A 21592-nucleotide genomic window follows, 5' to 3' on the forward strand; every position below is an offset into this window, starting at 1 on the left:
CTGGCCCGGCCGGCCTCGTGCGCCCCAGGTAAGCGCCGCGGAGACCCTCGGGCCGCCGCCGTGACCCTTTATTGCTGTTATTTTCAAGATCCTGCTCTCCCCGCCCATCCTCTTTTATTCTCCACGACTCCCTCGCCCTCCTTTTTGGAGATGCTTTTCCATTCTTCTTGGGGCCCAGCAAATAAAGGCACGGAGAATGTGAAACGAACAAGCTAGCGGTTTGTGGCCAGTCTTGCTGAAGGTCTGCAAGGCTATCCTGTTATCCACGGATCCCGAGGCGGGTCTGGTGGCTTCGTGTCCGAATGTGCCTTTATTTCCCCTGCAAAATTCAAGCCCTGGAATTGTTCCGTGCATGGCTCTATCAGTGTGGTATATCAGGTATTTGGGAATACTTCATTGTCGGGGCGAAAGGGGTACCTTCGGTGTGTGTGTGTGCATTCCTCTGAGTAGCTCTGTGTCCCCCAGATGCAGGCAGGCTGACGGGTGTCCCCCAGTGCACTAGGACACAAAGAACATTCAAAGACTATCTCTTGGAAAGCGGCCTGGCTGTGGATCTTTCCAGGGAACTAGCTATTGCTATTACTTGTGCAAAGGCATTAGTACAATAGAGTGTGAAAATATTGTGATTCTTAAGTGTCAGGGCATGAAAGGACTCAGGGTTGTTTTTGTAATAGATGCAGTTTCCTGACGGTTCGTCAGCATGGAATTAAGAGGCATGATTTATGAAGGAGCATGTGGGCGGGTTTTGTTGTTGAGGAAATGATTTAATTCATATTGCTTCCCTGAAATGTTTATTTGTCCACCCTGAGCTTACACATGGGATGGTCTGGAAACCATCTCCGGGCTGACACGCCGTAAGCCAGTGGTTGTGCTCCCGCACACACGCACTTGACCACTTTGGGGGCAGAAAAGGAAAGGTGGAATAAGCGGCTCTGGGTGGGGAGCTGCCGCACAAACAGAAAGCCACGGAAGCCACTCCAAATCCTCCCTTCTCTTGGGAGCAGGGCCAAAGGGCTGCCAAGTGGCTTTGGAAGGAAATGGAACACAACCGAAGGTGTCCCTTGGACCTCACTGTCAGAATTATAACCAGTGTCATGTAGGGGATGGTACAGTAGAAGCCTAGGAAGAGACTTCAGGGATCACAGTATGGAACTGCTTCTTCTGCTGAAGAGGGAACTGACAGAGAGAAGTGACTTGCTCAAGGTCACAGGCTAGTTGGTGCAGTCATCACTTTTCTATTCTCCCTGCTGCCTGGACCCGCAGACTTATACACACCTGAGGCCTCTACTCAGATTTCCTATAGCTGGGTGGAACCCCGTCTCAGAAAGCCACCCATTCTGGGAGCGACAGAATGGGTTTCTTTCAGGCAGACGATTTAGCCTGACCTAGCACCTCAGGTGTCAGTCCTGCTCTCTGCGTGTTCCAGTCCTGTGTGTCCAGAGAGGAGACGAGACCCTGGGCTTTCTGCAGGACGAGATAATCACGAAGCCCGCTCTTGGCTTTAGTCAACAAAGAAAACCCATCTGATACTAATGGATTCATCAGCTGCGGGACAGAGAAAACTAATCATTTACTGAGTGCTGCCTGCGTACCAGGTGCTACATTTAAATATGTGATCCAATCTCGTCGTGAGTTAGGCATCATGGTCCCCGTTTTACAGATAAGGAAACTAAGGCTGTAGGAGTACAGGTTAGTTTGACTACAAACTTCTGTGCACTTAACCGCTGTACAGCTTCCCCCTGCAAATGTGGCCATTCGGATATCCTGCAGATGTGGAGAATGTAAGTAATTTTTTTTGATAAATCTAAAATCGACAGCGAAGCTGTTTGTTCTGCCTCTCCATAACTTTAGAGGTCTGTTCCTGTTTCCCCTCAGTCCCCAAATACAGGCAAACCCCCATTTTATTGCGCCTCACTTTATTGCACTCCACAGGTGTTGGCGTTTTTACAAATTGTAGGCGAGAGCCTCCACCAGCAAAAAGGTCATGACTCTTTGTCATGACACTCGCTTTATTAGGGTGGTCTGGAACAGAACGTGCAGTATCTCTGAGGTCTGCCTGTAATTGCCGAGAGACATGAAATTAATTATATTTCCACTCTAGAGCTGACATCACGGAAGCAGAGACTTCACCCTTTCACTAATTTGTCTATTGGGCTCCTCTGGGTTGTGCAGCTGCTTCTAGGCTGGGCTGTGGAACAGGGATTGGGGAAGTGGTGGACACGCACGCACCTGTCCTTAAGGATCCAATTAGAAACGCAGAGCAGTATGTAAGCTCAGAGCCCTGCACGGACCAGTCACGGGCAGGGAAGGCAGTGAGTGAAAGCGGTCCAGGGAAGACCTTGCAATGATGCCCCCAATCCACTTCTTGGAGGCCGTGAGCAGTGATCTGGGTGGAGGGTGGCTTCCTAACGCATGGTGAGTGGGGGTTGATCCTGGGACGTTGCATTTCAGTTGTTTGGCTGTGGTTTCCTCTCTGGGCCACTAGGACCCTCTGGCTCCCCGTCCTGAGTGTTGTGTTTTCACCTTCGGAGTGGGGCTGGGGGAGGCTTTGGTTCCATTTCTGGAGAGGAAACGGTGTTAGTCTAAAGAGTAACCGGGACGTCTTAATCATGTTTTGGATGTCCTAGGTCAGGTACCAGTCCCTCCGTGGCTGTCCGAAAACCCCCTCCTTCAGAGGGCCCTTCTTCCTTGATAACTTTTGTTAAATGGAGTCCACCTTCCGGTTGTTCCGGTTGCAGCCCCTCGTTAACGTCTTGATTTAAATTTCTATGTTTTATTGATTTCTTGTCCATTTCACTCAACATTTCGAACGTGCACCTTTTTGTTTAAACTTAAGTTTGGTCTCGTCTGTTCACTCTTGTGGAAAACAATCCGTGATACTTTGGACTTGCTTTCGAAGTTGTGCTTTTAGGTGATCCTACATCTACAAGATAAAAAAGGAAGAATTGTGCCTATTTATTTCATTGAGGGATAAGTTTTTCTCAAAATAATATGAAGTTGATAACTTTGCAGAGAATTTGGAAATTGATGGTATAGAAAACAGGTACCCATGATCCCACAACCCACAGAAAATGCCATAAATAGTTTTCTTTGTTAACTAACGTTAAAGAAATGAAAATTATATGCATAATTGTATTTACTACTTTTTTCATTCACTATTTAAGCGTTTCACTATTTATTAAATGTTGTTTGAAAACACAATTTCCATCCTAATAATTTACTTATTTCCAGCTTTTTTGGGCTCTTATAAATAATGCCGTGATGAATAGCTATGTAGGTAAGGCTTTGTCTATTTTTCTATGTGTGGGGTTTTTTTTTTTTTTTTTACATTTCTAGAAGGGAAGTTAGAATGTAATCACAATCTAAGGCCCATGAGGCTGGATCTTTGCAAGTTTTCTTCCATGTGCTGGGTGCCTAATAGGTGCTCAGTAAGTGGATGTAGAATAATCGACTTTTTCTATAAAGCTGTCATTCTGAAATAAACCGTAGCAGTTTATTCAGATGCCTGATTTACTTCATCATAACTAGCATTGCGTATTTTTAAAACCCTTGTTAAATAAATTTGTAATACATTGCTGTAGTTTTTCTTTTGAGTTGGATATTTTTTGTTTTGTCTTTGTATTCCATGAATTTTCTGTGTTTTTGCTCTGTGGTATGTATAGTTAAGTCTTTATGATGGATAGCAACCATGTTTTTTCTCCTATGTGTTGCATTTTTCACTTCCAATGGATTTCCTTTTAAATTTTATATAATTTTGAAATTCAGAAGTATTTTTGATTATCTTGATTAGCAAAATCTGCCATTTTTTTCCTCTTTGTAATTTTTTTTCGTTGCATTTATGCTTATGGCGGGTGAAATTTTTATCGTGTTAGTAGACATTTTGAAGTGAACATTTGTTATACTTTTTGAGTGGTTTAGTATCCTATAAACAAGGACTTAGATAAATGTTTCGAAAGTGTGATCCCTCGACTTCCTGCGTCAACAACTTGGGCGTGTGGACGTGCTTGTTAACAATTAGGATTTCTGGAGCTCATCCTTGACTCACATTTGAATTTTTTTGGTGGGGGTGCCTGGAAATGTTCATTTTTAACAAGTTCACAGTAGAGTTTTCGGCACTTCAAAGTCTGGACCCACCGATCCAGATACTGTAAATCCAAGTACTGAAAATTTAATAGCATTTCAGGGGTAACCACTTACTATCTTGCAGTTGTCTTTCCACCGTTAGAACAGTTGGTTTAAAATTGTAACACTGAAACAGTTTTCCTTTTTTGTTGTTGTTGCTATTATATCTTGTTTGCTTGGTTTTCTTTGGGTTGGAAGTCAAAGGACATAGAGGACTTCGTTTTAAATTCTTACTCCTGGCCCCTTGGGAACAGCTGCTGCAGCATTTGCCGGGAAATGCTTCACTTAATCCTGAAAACAACTAAGTCAGGGTGTTGTTAAAAGTCACCAGGGATCTGGGAGCCACAGGTTTTCTATCAGTGCCCTGGGTGCCAGAGGCAGCTAATTACTGTAATTGTAATCACACCAGGTTGATTTTCCCAGATAAGGAGATGCTGTTCTAAACTGATCTAATTTGTTGCCAAGTCGTGACCACCCACCCACCTTTCATCTGCAGCTCCCAGCGACATGATTTCATGATTTCTCTCACATGCGTCGGCTGCATGATGTGTTGGAAAGCACATGGAACTGTGAGCTGGCAAACCCAGGGGAGCTCTTGGCTGCTGCTGATTGGCTTTGTGACTGTGGATAAGTTCCTTTGCCCTGGGTGTCTTCGTCAGTGTGAGATGGGGCATCACTGAGGTTACTTCCTTTTAGCTCTTACGTTTCGAGTCCACACGTTGGCCACCTTGGACTGCACTCGTTGTAGACAGTGACTGTCCTCTCTGTTGAATGTGGAGCGTCGCCATCTCACTGGCCCGTAGATGGTCTTTCTAGCCCAGTGACCTGCTGAAGGCAGTTCATTCTTTCCATTGCATTCAGTTATTCTTTTTAATAAACTCTACATTTCCCCCCCCATGTGTCCCCACCTCCAGGATACCTGCTTTGCTCTCTCTCATTCTCTTTGTCTCTTCCTTTTTTCCATCTTCCTTGGTAATGCTTTAGGTGTGCTTGTGCGATGGCTTATAGCTGCAGACATTGCTTCTCTTCATTGGTGAGCATTTCACCTTGGTACAGCATTACCATCTGGGAGCATGTGAGAAACGCAGAGTCTACTGAAAGCATGGTCCACACACCTGCAGCGGCATTACCATCTGGGAGCATGTGAGAAACGCAGAGTCTCAGGCCCCGACCCAGACCTTCTGAATCAGAATCGGCATTTTCACAGGGTCCTCAGTCGATTTTTGCACACACACTCGAAGTTTGAGGAGCATTGGGCTAAGAAGTAATGCCTCCTGTACCAGCCAGTGGTGTTGGATTGCTGGTACCGGGTCAGGCCAGATGACTCTGGAATAGACCAACATGGGGTGGGGTTGGCGGAGACACAGTGCCGGAGGGGAGGCAGTGAGCAGGGGTAAAGCCTCTCAGGTGTTTGGAGAGGGGCGGGATCCAGGCATGAGTGGAGGGATTCACTTCAGGGAGGACCAAGACGGAAGGAGAACTGGGAGGCTAGACCTGGAGATGGGCACGTCAAGGGGCAGGTGACTGTTCGTGGGGAGTGGTACACGGGACCATCTTTTGAGAGGAAGCGGGACTGGGAGCTTGAGAAAATACACCTGGTTTCCAGAGGAAACTGAGAAGTGGCGAGTGAACGAATTGCCCGGCAGCGGCGAGTCCCTGCTGGAGTTGGAAGGCGGGTGGTCACTCTTGTCTTGCCCCTCTGGCAGCCCGGGTGACTTAAAGCCTTGGTGGAAAACGAGCAGGTGACAGCAGTGCTGCTTGTCAATGGTTATGTCTTGGCAGAAGGTCGGGGGCTTTGAAGGCTCGCGGCCCCTGGTGTTGGGCAGGTAGTTCACAGTCCCTGTGGAGTCGTGTGGAAACTGCTTCTCTCTTCGTTCCCTTGTCTCCCGTTTGGGCCTGTGGGAGGAACCGTCCATCACCAGTGTTTTGGGTGCTGGGATTAACTGTGGAGCCAGACAGCCTGCAGGGCCGCTTTAAAACACTGGGTAAATACCGCTGGGGAGCTTTCAAAGCGGGAAGCCTCAAGCATCCAAAACAAACTGTCCTCTGAAGCCAGCTTCTTGGGGAACTTGGGCAAAGCCCAGGAGACAGGTGTGAACAGGTTGGAAGTCACTGCAGGTGTGGTCCATGGACCCGCAGCATCAGCATCTCCCGGCAGCTGGTTAGAAAGGTCAGCTCTCGGTCCCACCCCAGGTGGACTGAATCTTCCTTTTAAGAGCATCTCCCGTTGATTTGTAGGCACACTAGTGTTTGAGAAGCTCTGGCCTGAGGCAGTGTCTCACTGAGGTTGGATGCATTTCAGAGATTTTTGGTTGTTATCTAGTCAGTGGGGAGAAAAATTCAGCCCGGATTTTGAGTTGATGGGGAGGGCTGAGGGGAGGGGCAGCAGTGGGTTCGGAACCGAGCTGGCGTCTGGCTGGACGTGCAGCTCACGTAACCACTCCTGCTCCGTGTTCCCCCTTGGGGCCCGAGCATGTTTGGAGGCCTTTGTCCGGTCGTTGGTTTCCCTGCACTGGTCTCAGCAGGTGTTAGGGCGGGTGACTGCCAGGGATTTCAGAAGCACCTGGAGACAGTTGAAGCAAACAGGTATCAAAACTCAGGTGGAGGTGGAAGCGACCCAAGCGCCCGTCAACAGATGCATGGATGAACAAAGTGCGGTCTATACATACAATGAAATTATTATCCCTTCTTAGAAAAGAGGGAAATTCTGACACAGGCTACAACACGGATGAACCTTGGCATTATGTTAAGTGAAATAAGCCAGACACAAAAGACACATATCGTGTGATCCCACTTGTACGGGGTCCCTAGAGTCGTCAGAATCATGCAGACAGAAAGTAGAATGACAGGTGCCAAACGCTGAGGGGAGGAGAGAATGGGGTGTTTGTGTGTAATGGATAAAGAGTTTCAGTTTTGCAAGATGAGAAGAGTTGGTTGCACAACAATGTGAATACATTTAACACTACTTAGCTGTAACCTTAGAAATGGCGAACATGGTAAATTTTGTGTTATACTTTAGTTAAAAAGCCAAAGTGAGGCGGAATGGGAACTAGCTGGCTGGGTAGCAGGAGCGAACCTTCGTCCGATCTGGGAGTCACAGGAGTCTGAGGGCAGGGCAGGACCAGGCGGGCTGAGGCGGGTGACAGGCTGGAATGAAAGACTCAAGCCAGATGTGGGTGGTGGCAGCGGTGGGTTGCAAGTCGGTGGCTGGTGGCTAGGACAGAGTCACTCCGCACCAGGGAGGATTTCTAGGCCTCTGCCTCAGGGCTGCTTCACCTCTCCAGGCTCACCTCTCACCCCTTGCGTTGTTGGGTGTTTGCCTCCTGGGCAGCCGTTTGATGGGGAATGGGGCAGGGGGAAGGGGGCTCTAAGAAGGGGCTGGAATTTTCAACCTGGGCCTGAATAGAGGCTGAATAGAGTCTCAGGAATTTTTAAAAAAATCAGATGATTCTTCCTAGCCCTTGCAATTGGGCTTTTAAATACCTTTATGCATTTTCAGGATTATAATAGCTTTATGAGGTTTTTTTTTTTCTGATTATAAAAATGATATGTGTTCATTGCAGTAATTTGTACTTACTGTTCCCTTTGCTTAGAACATTCTTATCTGAGATATGATCTACACGATTTACTACGCCTCTTCCTTCAGGTCTCTGCTTAAATCTCACATGCTCAGGGAGGCCTTTTAAAAAACAACCACCTCCTCCATAATTCCTTGCTCCCGACCCCGTTTTATTTTTCTGCATGGCTCCCATCACCATCTTACATATGTCTGTCTGTTCTCTGTCTTTCTCTACTAGACAGTAAACTCCATCAGGGCGGAATTTATCCGTTTTGTTCCGTGTTTGTTCATTTGTTCAGCAAATCTTTCATGAATGCCTGCTCTTCGCAGGCACTGTGCTGGGCCCTCGGTACAGGTCGGTGAGTGACGTTCATGACATGGTATGTTTCTAGATGACAAGTGCCACGAAGAAATGGAACAAAAGGTGGGGAGTAAGAAGGAGAAGTTTTAATTGGGGTCGTTAGGGAGGCCTCATTGACAAGGCGGCTTCATCAGTTTGCTGGGGCCGCCCTAACAAAGTGCCACAAACTGAATGGCCTAAATAACGGAAGTTTATTGTTGCAAAGTTCTGGAGGCTGGAAGTCCCTGATCAAGGTCGGGGGGCCGTGCTGCCTCTGAAGGATCTATTCCAGGCCTCTCTCCTAGCTGCTGGCAATCCTTGGCTTGTGGCAGCAGAGTGGCAGTCTCCATGTGCGCATGTCTGTGTTCAAATTGACCCTTTTTATAAGGAGAGCCAGATAGCAGGGGTCCACCCTGCTCCAGTGTGACCTCATCTGAACTAATGACATCTGCAGTGATCTTATTTACCAAGAAGGTCACATCCTGAGGTCCTGGGGGCTAGGATTTCAACTTACGAGTCTTAGGGAGATATGGTTCAACCCATAACAGTGACATTTGGTCTAAGATTTGAAGGAGGCAAGGGGGCAAGCCAAGATAGTTTTTGGGGTGGGGGACACAGTGTTCCCAGCAGAGGAAGTCACCAGCCACCAGTGTAACGGTGGGAGTCTGCTTGGTGTTGGGGGATGGGAAGGAGGCCAATGCACTGAAAGCAGAGAGGGGAGGGTGGGTGGGGGGTGGAGACAACAGGACCCTAGGTGTGAGAAGAAGTGGGTGCTGGCGGGGGAGCATCTAGGCCAGCAGAAGGATTTTGGTATCGCTTCACGTAGGGTGGGAAGCAGTTGGAGGGTTTAGAGCAGATGTGACAGGGCTTAAAATGAATTTAGATGGTACAAAAAGATGTTAGAAAGTGAAAATCACCCCAAATCCCACCAGTCACATTTTGGTGTCCCTCCTTTCAGACCTTCCCCCCCACCCCACAAGCACACACGCGTACACACAAAGTAATGGTATCTTATTCTACCCGTTTGCTGACTGGCTTTTTTCCACTCTACACTTTGCCATAGAGTCTTTACGTTGCCAGGAGATGCCGGTCTACATCACGGTTTCACTGGATGCCACGGCTGTTCTATAATTTACCACTTCCCTGTTGACAGATAACTGTGTTGCTTTCAACTTTTACTGTGATAAAAAACAAAACAAAACAAAAACACTGCTGTGAGCATCTCTGTACATCTTTACACACTTTTCTAATTATTTCCTTAGGATAAATGCCCAGAAATAGAATCTCTGGACTAGGCAGAATTTATATTCCCTTGTGATCTATATTGCCAAATTGCTCTCTAGAAAGTTTGAAGCGATCGACATTCTCTCTAGCAATGAATCAGAGTGCCAGTTTAGCTTCTGCCCTCCCTCCGTAACACGGGCTGTTACCAATCTTTTATCTTTGCCAAACTCATAGGTAAAAGAAATACCTCCTTTTAAGTCGCATTTCTTTGATCGTTAATTGGCACGGAGGCTCCCTTTGCATCGCTTTCTCTGGTTTTCTCCAGAACTCTCAGCCTGACCTGGGAATAATTATCCAGCAGCTACCGAGTGCTCACCATGTGCCAACGAGCTGGTACAGTGTGTCTTGTTGAACCTATACAACCTCTACCAGGTGGGCACTGTTGTTACCCCCACTTTACAGATGAGGAAAATAAAGATCGGAGAGGTTCACTAACTTGCTTAAGGTCATACAGCTGGTGAGCACCCTTGTAATCCTGGGAGGTGGGGGTTTCCTGTGCTCTGGCTCCATGTTACAGAATGATTCTCTGGTCTCTGTTGTCGAAGTGCCCACCCACAGGCTTTGCTTGTTTGCTAGAGGGAACTCTGTGGATAGAGAGCTGTAGGAGCCATCTGCGCCCCCCGCCAGCCCCCCGCCTGTGTCAGAAGCCCTGACTGTGAAAGCACGCCCAGAGCTGGGCGCATAGAAGGTGCTCACCAAATATTGGTCAAGACGTGAGGAAGAAGGCTTTTGAAAGCTAAAGCATTGTGTGGAGGTGCCATTTTGTTTCGGCTGAGTAAAAATTAAAAATTTTAAAAATAAAGAATTTTAGAAAGTTAAAATTCATATTATGATTGTATTAACCAATGTTACCCTAATAAACTTAAAAAAAATTCATATGAACCTATATTCCATATCCTCTAGCACAGAAGATAATATATATATTAAGATAATATTTTTCTTAATACTAAGTTTTACTCAATGTTCTCTCTTATCAAGGCCTGGGTCATATCCTTGTGGTTTTGATAATATTTTGACTTTGTTTTGACTATATTTTTTTCCCGACAGCAGAGTGTGTGGTTGTAATACATCCTCATTGCTAATAAATTGGTGTATACCGTTAGTTTAAAATCAATTTCCATTTTTTTTTTTTTTTTGCTTAAATGACACATTTCATTTTTCAAAGTCCTGGAGGCTACAAGTCTGGGGTAAGGTGTGGGCAGGGTTGGTTCCTCCCGCGGCCTCTTTGTTTGTCGATGGGGGTTCTCTCCCTGTGTCTTCACGCGGTGTTCCCCGTGTCCAGATTTCCCCTCCGTGTAAGTTGATAAAATCAATTTCTTATTAACTTTGAAATTTTGATGGGGGTCGATGACTTAAAATAACTTGTTCAAAACCCGAGCAGTACACCAAGCGGTCCTACGTCCATTGTTTTATATTCTCCTTGAGCGATTTTGGTTCTTCATAAAACACAGTACTGATAGCTCGAGTTCTTGCCTGGATCTGGTGTTAAAGTTTAACCTTATAATTTCTGGAATCTTAGGCCTGATACTGTTTTTTTTTGTTTTTGTTTTTGTTTGTTTGTTTTTTTAAACACAGTTTATATCAACCTTATTCATTCATAACCTTCAAGTTTTTCCCCCTCTTCCAATTCAGGGTTCAGCTCCCCATGAGAGGAAAACAGCGTACACTGCAGAATATGTATTTTATCAGTCAGAATAAAGTGGTCGTGCTGCAGAAACAGCCCCCAAATCTCCGTGGATTTCGACTTGTGGCTTCGGACTCCCCCATGCCGATCTTTCCCTTTACGTCTTAACTGCACCTTCTGAATTTCGTCTGGAACTTTTTCTTCTTACATCTTTGTTTTGGGTTTTCCAGTGCCAGAATACATTTGTGCAGGCAGACCAGTTGTATGGCGGTCTCATTCATTCATGCATTCATGCATTCATGCATGCATGGCTCAGCTAACATTTTGTGAGGACTCCACTGCCGTGTGCTGAGCTCCACGCTAAATGTTGGCATATTGAGATAAATACAGCCGTCAGTCGCAGCCCTCGAGGACCTCCAGGAGGAGGGAGAGTGTTATGCATAAGTAACTCCCCAGCAGTGCGCTAAGTGCTGTAACAGAAGGCTGCAGCGGTGACACAGGAACTGGTGGTAGACGCAGGATCAGAGAACTGTGGGGAGATTTTGTCATGAGATGGGATGCGAGATGGAGCGTTCTTTCAGTGCCGAAGGGGAGCTTCGTTGCGGTTATCTATTGCAGTATAACAAATCAGCCCCGAGCCGAACAGCTTAAAACAATAACGGTATTTTTCTTGACTCTGGGAGTTAGGAATTTGGACAAGGCTCAGATGGGGAGATTCTTATGCTCAATGTGGCCTCGACTGGGGTCACCCACTTGGCTGCGCGTGGTTGGCGCCGGGACTGGGCTGGAAGGTCCAGGAGGGTTTCACTCCTGTGTCTGGCACCCTGGGGATCTCTTCCACTCATCCACCTTCTCTCCTCCCCTGTGGCTGTCTTGGGCTTCCTCAGAACAGAGTGGTCTTGGCGTAGGAGGACTTCACGTTTGGCTGATGGATTCCATGAGGTTTGAAGCAGAGCTGCAGTTCTCTTAAGATCCTAGGCCTGAAAGTCCCCCAAAGAAGCAACCAGAATGTTGGCTTCACTGCATTCAGAGCAGCTCACAAGTCCAGCTCAGATTCAAGGAGTGGGAGGGAATAGGAACCACCCACTGATGGAATGGCATGTGCTTATGAATCAATGGTGGTCACCTTTGGAGAGTGTCTACCGCAAGCACACGACGATCGAAGATAAGAGAAAGGTCATCATTCCTGGAGCAAGTTCTCAGAGGAGTCAGGAATAAATAATAACAGTAGGCGTTGTAATAGCTAAGTGACATTGAATGTGCACTTACAATATGCCAGGCATTCTTCTAGGCCAGGGGTCTGCAACCTTTGTGGTACCAGGGACCGGTGCTCCTATGAGAATCTAATGCCTGATGATCTGAGGTGGAGCTGAGGCGGTGATGCTAGCGCTGGGGAGCGGCTGCAGACACAGATGAAACTTCACCGGCTCACTCACCGCCCACCTCCTGCTGTGTGGCTGGCTTCCTAACAGGCCACGGACCCCGGCCCAGGGGTTTGGGATCTCGGTGTAGGCACTCAGCATGTATTGTATCAATTTATTTAACCTGACAACTGTATCAGATACAGTTATTAACTCCATGTCACAGATGAGAAAACTGATACACAAGGAGATGAAGTAACTCACCTTAAGTCACACAGCTAGAAACTGGGAGAGGGGGCACTCAAACTCCAGGACATTCTTGGACAGGAAGAATGGAGCCTCTTCCACTGGGACAGTGGGCAGGAGGGAGTGGTGGGTGCGGGTGTGGGTGGGTTTGGGTGAGGCGGGAGAGGATGACGATGTTGAGGAAATGAATGTCTGATCACCTCTTTTTAAAGGTTGCGTGGTCATCGCTTAAGTGCCATGGGCGAGATAAGTTGGGCTCCGTGAAAAACGTAGTTTATCATCATAGTGTCTGGATTGGAGCAAGAGAGCGGAGAGCGGTAAAGGGGTTGTTGAGTGGCCGAGGGCCCGTGTGCCGAGGTCTGCTTGTGTTTGGCACCTCCCTCCCTCGGTCCTGTGGGTTTTCCGCAGCAGGGCCTGTCGGGTAGCGAACGCCTCTCATGGGGCCGACCCCAGAGCAGCCATTTCAGCCTGTAATCCAAGCCTCGTCTGTTTCCTGTCCAGCTTCTGCGATTACCTCGGTCTTGCGAGATTTCTCCAGTAGCTCCCCAAAAGCAGCATTTCCATCATAGATTCGAAAAGAAGACACCAAACCCTCCCCACATGTGTTTTGACCTTTAATTGGGAGTCTGTTAAAGGGACCCGTCATGTACCAAACGTGAAGTCTTGACACTGCCTCTAGGACCACTGAGAATGGGATCCTATCCACACTGTGTCCCCAGAGGAGACTCTGCTCTTTTTGGTGGGATAAAGGATGTGAGCATTGACCGTCACCCAGATCAAAGTGAGGGGCGGATGGCTTCTGCTCTTCAGGCTGTGACGATGGCCTTCAAGGGGCCTGTCTGTCCACAGAACCACACAGGGAGAGGTTGTGAGGGTGTGGAGGCAAACACTGCATTTTGTGTCTCATTCATCTCTTAATCACCCCATTGTGTGGGGTCTTCAGTGATCCTGGTGTTTCCTAGTATGCTTATCACTTATGTTCTTGGAGACTTTGAGTCATAGGAGTGTATCTTCATAGTAGTCGATCTCTGGAAAATCCGAGGCACCGCCATGTGGCTTTCTAGTCCTACACAGAGTGCGTTAGAAAGCATTTCTTGAGAAATGCACGTTCAATACCGATAATTCCAGATACATTCCCAGAGGTGCCTGCCACTGCTGCTGGGGCTCCAGTCTGGGGTGTCTGGAAGATTCAGCCCTTTGTTGCTATTGGAAACATTTTAGTGTGTATTCTTGACACATCATTTGCACTATATCTTAAGCTATAGAGTTCCAGGGGCTGAATTCTGTTTCTCCTGGACCCCAGTGGCCCAAACAGCCCTCAACTAATCGAAGTCGGGACATCACTCTAATTCCTGCTTTGATTCCCTTATCTCGGATTAACGTTTGCAGTGTCAGCTAAAGCCTCTACCAGACCAGATCTTATCCATGTCAAGGGACCAGCCATCTTCTCTGTCTTTGCCCTGTGGTTCTGAGATCTGACCTGATGCAACACGGCCATGACATTCGGGGTTGAAAACTGTTAGTTTTTGAGGCCAGTGTTTAAAGAAGGGTCATATCTGATTCAGAGGTACAGTTCTCTAAACATTTCTTCTGTGATCATCACAAGTGAGGTTGGCCTCATACCATTTGACCCATTAGTTCAGCTCTTAGGAATTTACTAAGTTACAACTTTTTGACAGCAAAATGGATCCTCTAATAAAGAAAAAAATGTCTCTAATTTAACTTTAAATCTTATTTTGCAAGCGAACTTTCAAGATGTGTATTTCATGATAAAGTAATTGATAACCAACATCGGGGTTAAAAAATGATCTAACGGTGATGACACTTTCTCTACTTGTAAAATCTGGGTTCTAAATGAAGGCTTATTCATGAGAAATGAAGACCCTTTGCCCTGTGTAGTTGGGCTTCTGCATCGTAAACCCTCTTCCCCTTTTCCCACAGTGGGGACCCTGTTAGAGTCATCCTTTTATTCCACAGTCCCCAACACAGTGTCTTGTGCTAGTGGATGAATGAGTGAATGAGTTGTTTATGGTTATAATTGTGGTAGTCTTTTAGTTTTGATGGTATGTTAATTGCCAAGAGGGAAAGAATTAATATACACCAGGTTTTCATAATATTATTAAGATAGTTTAAAAAATTATGCACTAGAACTTTTGGGCATAGTGCAAAAACAAATCTGCCTTTCTCTAATAGTATAACTTGTATGCCACCTGGATTGGAGCAGTTTCTGAGCCACACCGCATCGTGTGGACATAATGGATTATTGCTGAGTGATCCAGAAGTGTCTGCTGTCCACGGTAGTTAGGGGTCGCTAGGCAGAAGCCAGTCCTCTCTGGACTCGGGAAAAGAAGAGTAGCTGATGTGGAACATTGTAGCAGCAATAAACTGAACCGGAGAGAGAGAGAGATACAGTTTTAAAGACAATTCCAGGCAAAGCTGTCATCGTGGGAGGTATATGACAGGTTGTAAAATAGTTCCTGACTCATAGAACTTTACAGCTGGGAAGTTACATAAATATTCATACATGTGTCAGTTTTTCCTTCCGCGTCCCTGCCAACGTCCTCTGGGGCCAGCACCTTCAAGGCCCAGGCTGTAGGAGTTGCAGACTGATCCTTCAGGGCGTAGACAGAAGATGAATTTCAGCCTTTTTTTTTTTTTTTTCTGTCAAGATTCAAATTCTGGAGACAGAGCCTGGGACTTGGGATAGGTGCCCACTCCATGGCCAGGAGAGAGTGGGTATCTAGGGTGACAGATGTGCCTAGGTCATGCACCATGGTGGGGAGAGTGTTCTCCAAAGCAAGACTAGGGGAGTGGGCATCAGAGGATGAAACCTCCGATGCCCACTCCCCCGGCCTGCAGGCCTGAATCACATGCCCACTTAAGCACAGCACACTCTTTTGCCTGTATACACACAAGCGCATATAACCATAGATAAGCATACACATGTCTAGAGGATATGCTCATGCAAACAAAGACGGGGAAAGACAGAAATGTATATTAGTCGACATTGTCACAGACAAATACAAAAGTACATCAAGAAGCATCGTGCGTACAAGTATTCAGGTAATAGCAGCATACACACAGGTGCACGTATAGATATATACATGGAAATACATGCAAAAATGCAGACAAACTCATGAATGCATGCCCATGGCAAAGTGCATGAGTGCTTGGAAAGAAAATGAGCAAGGAAAGGAAGGCTGCATAGCAGAGGGTGAATTAAGGAGAGAAAATAGGACGATAGAAATAAGGAGGGACAGTAGTGCTGTGGGCTGTGAACTGGGTCTAGAGTTGCACGCTTCAACAAAGGAGCTGCCTGAGATTTATAATTCACCTCTGGGTGTCTGCCTGCCTTCTTTTCATAGGCCCCTTCGCACTGTTCCTTGTCTGTTCACTAGGTTCATTCGGTCAGAAGGGCAGTGTGATGCCACAGATGGCAGCGTCCCTGGTTCAGTCTTCATTTTCCCTGATCTGCCTGTATTAGTGGAACAGCTTCCGCTTCCCCTCCCCATCTTTCTCCCTCATTTCCTCCCTCTTTCCCACCACATTGCCCTGGCCACATAGTCCTTCCCCGTAAGGGCAGCCACGTTGAGTTCTTTTATGCCTCTGTGCCTTTGCATATGCTGTTCCTGTGCTACGCTTTCTGTTCGGAATGCTCTTTCTCCTCTGTCTGGTTCCACTCCTCCCTCAAAAATTTCAGCCTAGTCATCATTTCCAGGAAGCCTTCCAGAAATCTCAGAAGGGTTTAGGTGCCATTTGTCCACATGCATCCCTGTTATAGTACTGACCCCTCTGTGCCATGATTGTTTTTAACTAGGTTAGAAGCTTCTCCAGGGTAGAGATGGTGCATATTTCATTTGTATCCTCAGCACCTAGCACCATGCCTGGCCCTTAGTGAACATTTGAGTCCTTAAATGGATCATCGAAGGAAGGAATGATTCTGTGAATGAACCAGCGTAAATAACGACTCCATGAGTTCAGTACCCTGGACTCGTAAGCCGCTACCTAAAGCTGGGCTCCCTTTTATCTTTCACTGCCCCTTACCTGAATCGTAACTCAGAACTCCTTTTCACAGCCTCTTCTTTTTTGAATATCTTAATCAGTCGCCTCCATATGGTCGAACCTCAAAACCTCATTTTCTTAACTTAAACTCCTGCAGATGATTAGCTGCCATTTAAAACTCAATACCATCCATGTGAGTTCCCTGCCTGTTGATGCTTCTGTTGGAGTAAGAAAGGTTTGTCTGATGATACAGTACTCATTTATAGATACTTTGGAAAACACGGAAATATATTTAGAAGAAAAAGAACATCTTTATTTCTAGCTAACACTAATTATTTTGTTAACAGTTCGATGTGTATCTTTCTAGTCTTTAAAAAATGTACACACATGTATATATATACGTGTATGTGTATACATGTATATATACACACACATGTATATATATACGTGTATGTGTGTATATATATGTACATGTATACACATACATGTATATATAACAAACTTGACTTTTTCATGAAATAGGATCATACTGTCTGTATAATTTTGCATCTTGGAATTTTCAGTTTCTTGCAAACATTTTCCATGCTATGATTATTCTTTAACATAGTTTTTTGATGGATGCATGGTATTCCTTTGTAGATTGTAGAGAAGAATTTTTCATGCCATTTAATTGTTGGGCATCTCTATTGGTACTCATTCTTGCTGTATACAGTGCTACGATGAACCTCTTTGTATGTTGTATGTACATCTTTGAGCTTCTGGTTATTTCCTTTGGAATGGGTTTATAGAAGAAGAGCTGGGTCAAAAAGACTTTAAAAGAAAAAAAAAAAGCCCTATGTGTATAAACCAGAATGTGTTCCAGAATAACTATTCCAAAATATGCCTCCTGTGGTAGGCTTTTGGAAATAGATTTATAGTTTGTATAATTCAGCAGTTTTCCAGAAAGACAGTGGCCGGGCCCATTGTTTCGCCAGCCTCTTGTCTGGTTGTGTTCTGTTGCATCTCATTGTGAACAGGTGTTTACCCATGAAGGGGTCACTACTCAGCACCTTCGAGGATCCAGAGCTCCGGAGTCAGGGCTTTGGGCCCGGGGAATCTTGGCCACCCTGAGCATGTGAACAGGCCAGCACTTATTCCCTGTGGGAACTGATGATGTGATCTGGGGGAGAAAAGACGAGAGCACACAGGGCTCTTCTGGGGCATCCCCTCTCTGTCTGTCTGTCCTGGAAGCGCCTCTTCCTTGACCCTCCTTCGTGCCGCAACTGTATCTGATTGTCCCATTGTGTTCGTGATTGGTTGATTGGTTATGTGGTTAATATACATAACACAAGGTTTACCCTGTAACCATTTTAAGTGTACAGTTCAGTGGTGTTAAGTATATTCCCATAGTTGTGCCGCCATCGCCACCACTTCAGCATCTCGTCACCTCATACTGAAACTCTTACAGTGACTTATTTTTAATCGTGTTTTTACTACCAAGCTGTGAGTACATTGGGGTCAGAAACGGTGTTTCGAGATCCCAGAAGCCTAGTGCTGTCTCTGGTGCATAGTAGGAGCGCGTCAGTGTTTGAATGAAGAGATGGCAGAGCCGCCTGAGGGCACTTCAGGGGAGGGCCACGTGGGGAGACAGTCTGAGTCCTGGCTGTCCTGTCGGGGGTCAGGGAGTCGGGGGGAGGTCTCTCCTGTCACTCTCTGTGTCACCATCAGCTTCTCAGGCACCATGGCCTGAACGCTCCACGACTCTGCCGTGATTGAATTAAATTGCCTGCGTGCTCTTTGCCTCATATTCTTTTAGCAGTCTCTGTCTGCTACACTCATTTGCTCTTATTAGGAGCTAATTTTTATTGTTGTTAATCTAAGTTTTTATGCATACATCCTGTCTCCCTATTTAGATTATTAGCACCTTGCCAGAATAAAGCCTCGCAATAGAAATATTTCTGCCAATTACTAACATAACATTTCACAGGAGCTAAGATGCCATCGACAGTGTGATGGACAACTTAATTTCTGCACCTCTGAGGAAAATCATAAACACAGCAACGTCACTTAAACCACGACAAGCCATTGGTTGTAAATGCATCCTGATTTCAGATGTATTAGAATGTGAAAGTCTTTGGATGAATCACGATAGTTGTCAAATAAGTGCTTGTTTAGTTTATTTTGTTTCATTGTTTGTGTGTTCATGTTATGTGGAAAGTAGATGAGAAAGTTTGCAAACATTACAGGAAATGGCCTTAAAATTTCATGTCATGGAAATTCCCATTTCCGCTGATTCTCTTCCTGGGCCTGTGAATCACATAACTTTCCTCTTTGAATTTAGCACTTTTTTCCTAAGGCAACTTTCCTCGTTTTATTTCACTCATGTTTCTTTCATAGTTTTATTTTTCACTACAGATTTTTCAGCTTTTTTTTTTGGTGGGCTTGTGTTTCATGTAGGAAGGATGACCCTGTTTTAAAGGCCTTACATCATAGAACCTTCTAGTACACTTTCTTAGGATCCAGACCTCTCAAGGTTATCACAAACAGCAGTGGAAAAAAAGCAAGAGTTAGTGTCTCTAATGCCAAGTGCAAATTTCAGTGGGTGAAAAATACATTTTTAGACTAGAGTGTAAATATTTTGCAAAAGTGGCCCAATAGGCGATTATTATAGCATCTGGTTAGAGTTTCAGGCCTTGGGAATTCGCATCAACAATTTGCAGTTCCTCGTGCTTAACTGCAAGTGACCTTCATGAACATCACTTGACATATAGAGCCTTAATTTACATGTAGGAACTACATTTTTCTGATTTAACTAGCTGAGAAGAGCGGGAACAAGAAAGCATGTTTGTTTTTATTTGCCCTCAAACTTATTTCTGCTTTAGCTTCCTGGTTATTAAAATTCTCACTTGCCTTAGCCTGATTTCTTTTATGTGCCTAATCTTGTTTAGACCTAGAACCCTGAACCGTTACCTTTCTAGGCCATGTTATTAATGATTATGCTAATAATTGGCATTTTTTGAAAGCTCGCCATGTTAGTGCAGTGGCTCTTGATCTTGTGGGCATTAGAATCACCTGAGAAGTTTTGCAGTTCCAGCCCATGCCCGGATGGATGAAGTTAAAGTCTCTGGGAGCAGACTCCAGGCGTCAGTAGTCTGTACAGTGCTCCAGGTGATTCTGACATGCAACCAAGGTTAGCCCTTCTCATGCATTATCTCATTTAATGACCCCATGAGGCACGGTTTCTTTCCTTAGCTTTACAGTCAGAAACACCGAGGACAGGATTGATTAACCCAGCATGACAGAGACTCAAACGCCATTTGTCTGATTCCAGACACTGTTCTTTCAATACGTTACTTATGCCTTGGAGCCAGACGCTGTGATTAGAACGCAGCAAGCCGTTGTATTCTGCAGTGTTTGTAAAGGTAACGCTTTCACATCAACTCAGGAAGCCCTTTCTAAGCCCCGGCTATTGTGCAGACATTCGTATTGTGTTCTTTCCTCCTGTCCTTTGCTCATCCTGATGTATAGACTTTCCACTGGTGCAGAAGTATTTGCCGAGTCAGCATTTTATTAACTCGGACTGTCCCTGAATGATCCTAGTGGATTGACTTGTTAAGTTTTGGGTGCTTTATTAGAATTCGTAGTTATTTTAAGTCAGTCGTTCTGTGGAGAAAGCAGGCATTATCATCTAGCAAGGGGGTTTACAGCATAAGCCAGTGCAGTTGTCGATGTGGGAGCAGTTTGCAGAACTGCAGAGATGGCCATAAACAGTCCCCAGGGCCAGCCTCGTGAGTGCAGACCCATCAGAGAGAAAACACAGACGAGGGAGGCCAGCTCTGCTTCCAGGAAAGGCCCTGGGAAGGAAAGGGGGAAGGAGTAACAGTGGCTGGGGCAGCCACAGGTTAAGGAGACGATGTCCTAGGGAGAGAAGGCCTGAGTTTGAAGGGGAGACACAGAGATGCGGGAGGAGGGGAGTGTTCTGTGAAGCCCACATTCCGTGATGGCGCATTCGGGATTCAGGTTACACGGAGAGGAAGACGTGCGGGTGGGGGAGGGGCGAGGCACACCTGACGATGGGGATGAAGGGATGAGAGGGAGAGAACTGTGGTGACAGAGGTGGGCGGAGGTGAGGGCGAAGGTGACTGAGGGGCCTCACCTGAGGTGGTGCTGATAATCTCGGCAGAGAGGGAGAGGTGATCTGATGTGAGCGCGAGGTTTCAGTCCCAGGGGAGAGCAGGAGGCCAGCGGCCACTGTGAGGAAGGCGATCACCGAGCTGGCGGGCTGGGTCCCCTCTGCCTTTGGTACAGTAAGGGGCTGGTGGGAGCAGCACTGCAAGATAAACTGGAAGAGATTATTCTTGTGCTAAATAAATAGTCTTTCCAAATGTTGCGGCCCCTTTAAAAAAAGTATCTACATATAATTCAGATTCTAGAGGTGGTTTCCATTCAGCTTTTCAAGAATTCACCCCATCACACAAATTAAAGCTCACAAAGCATATTCTCTTTTCTTGAAGACTGGTAAGGCTAGAAGGAAGATCACAGGCAACCTTTCCCTCTCTCGAACGGCTTAGTCGAGTGGCTCGACTGAGTCACCAGCTTAGTTTGAGTGGATCTGTTAGGGTTTTGCAAGTTTGATAGAAGTTTGGCTTATGTATATCTTGCTACACCTTTTACTTGTAATTTATAATATATCTACAAAGAGTACTCTTTAAGTACGTAACTGGATGAATTTGCACAATGCAGCCGTGTAGCACCACTGAGATCAAGAAACAGGACATTCCTGTCCCTTCAGAAGCCCCTTTTTGTCCCCTTCCCGTCTCAAGCCCTTCCCCCAAGGTAATCAACCTGATTTCAAGCTGAGATATTAAATTAGCGTGCATAATCATGTCACACACAAATTTGAACCCAGTAGAATCCACCGAAGTGTTAGCTTAGGTTGCCAGGTAACTTGCTTGTGTGGATCTTGAAATCAAGATGGGTTCAGCCATCTTGAAAATGTGGCATTAATTAGGATTGTGGCTTGGCACAGTCTTTTGACTTCAGATCTGTTCATTGCGCTTGTGAACTTGCACACG

At 45.9% G+C, this 21592-nt stretch overlaps 1 protein-coding gene across 1 annotated transcript in view; it reads left to right on the plus strand.

The window, feature by feature from the left end:
* The window catches only part of KIAA1549 (KIAA1549 ortholog), a 119734-nt gene that overhangs the window by 15246 nt on the left and 82896 nt on the right, over window positions 1-21592 (plus strand). The window contains exon 5 of the mRNA XM_015588296.2: window positions 2-28. Coding sequence (XP_015443782.1) covers window positions 2-28 — 27 coding nt within the window. The remainder of the gene's footprint in view (window position 1; window positions 29-21592) is intronic.

This window comes from Pteropus alecto, unplaced genomic scaffold, assembly GCF_000325575.1.
Source record: "Pteropus alecto unplaced genomic scaffold, ASM32557v1 scaffold22, whole genome shotgun sequence".
NCBI classification, from domain to species: domain Eukaryota; kingdom Metazoa; phylum Chordata; class Mammalia; order Chiroptera; family Pteropodidae; genus Pteropus; species Pteropus alecto.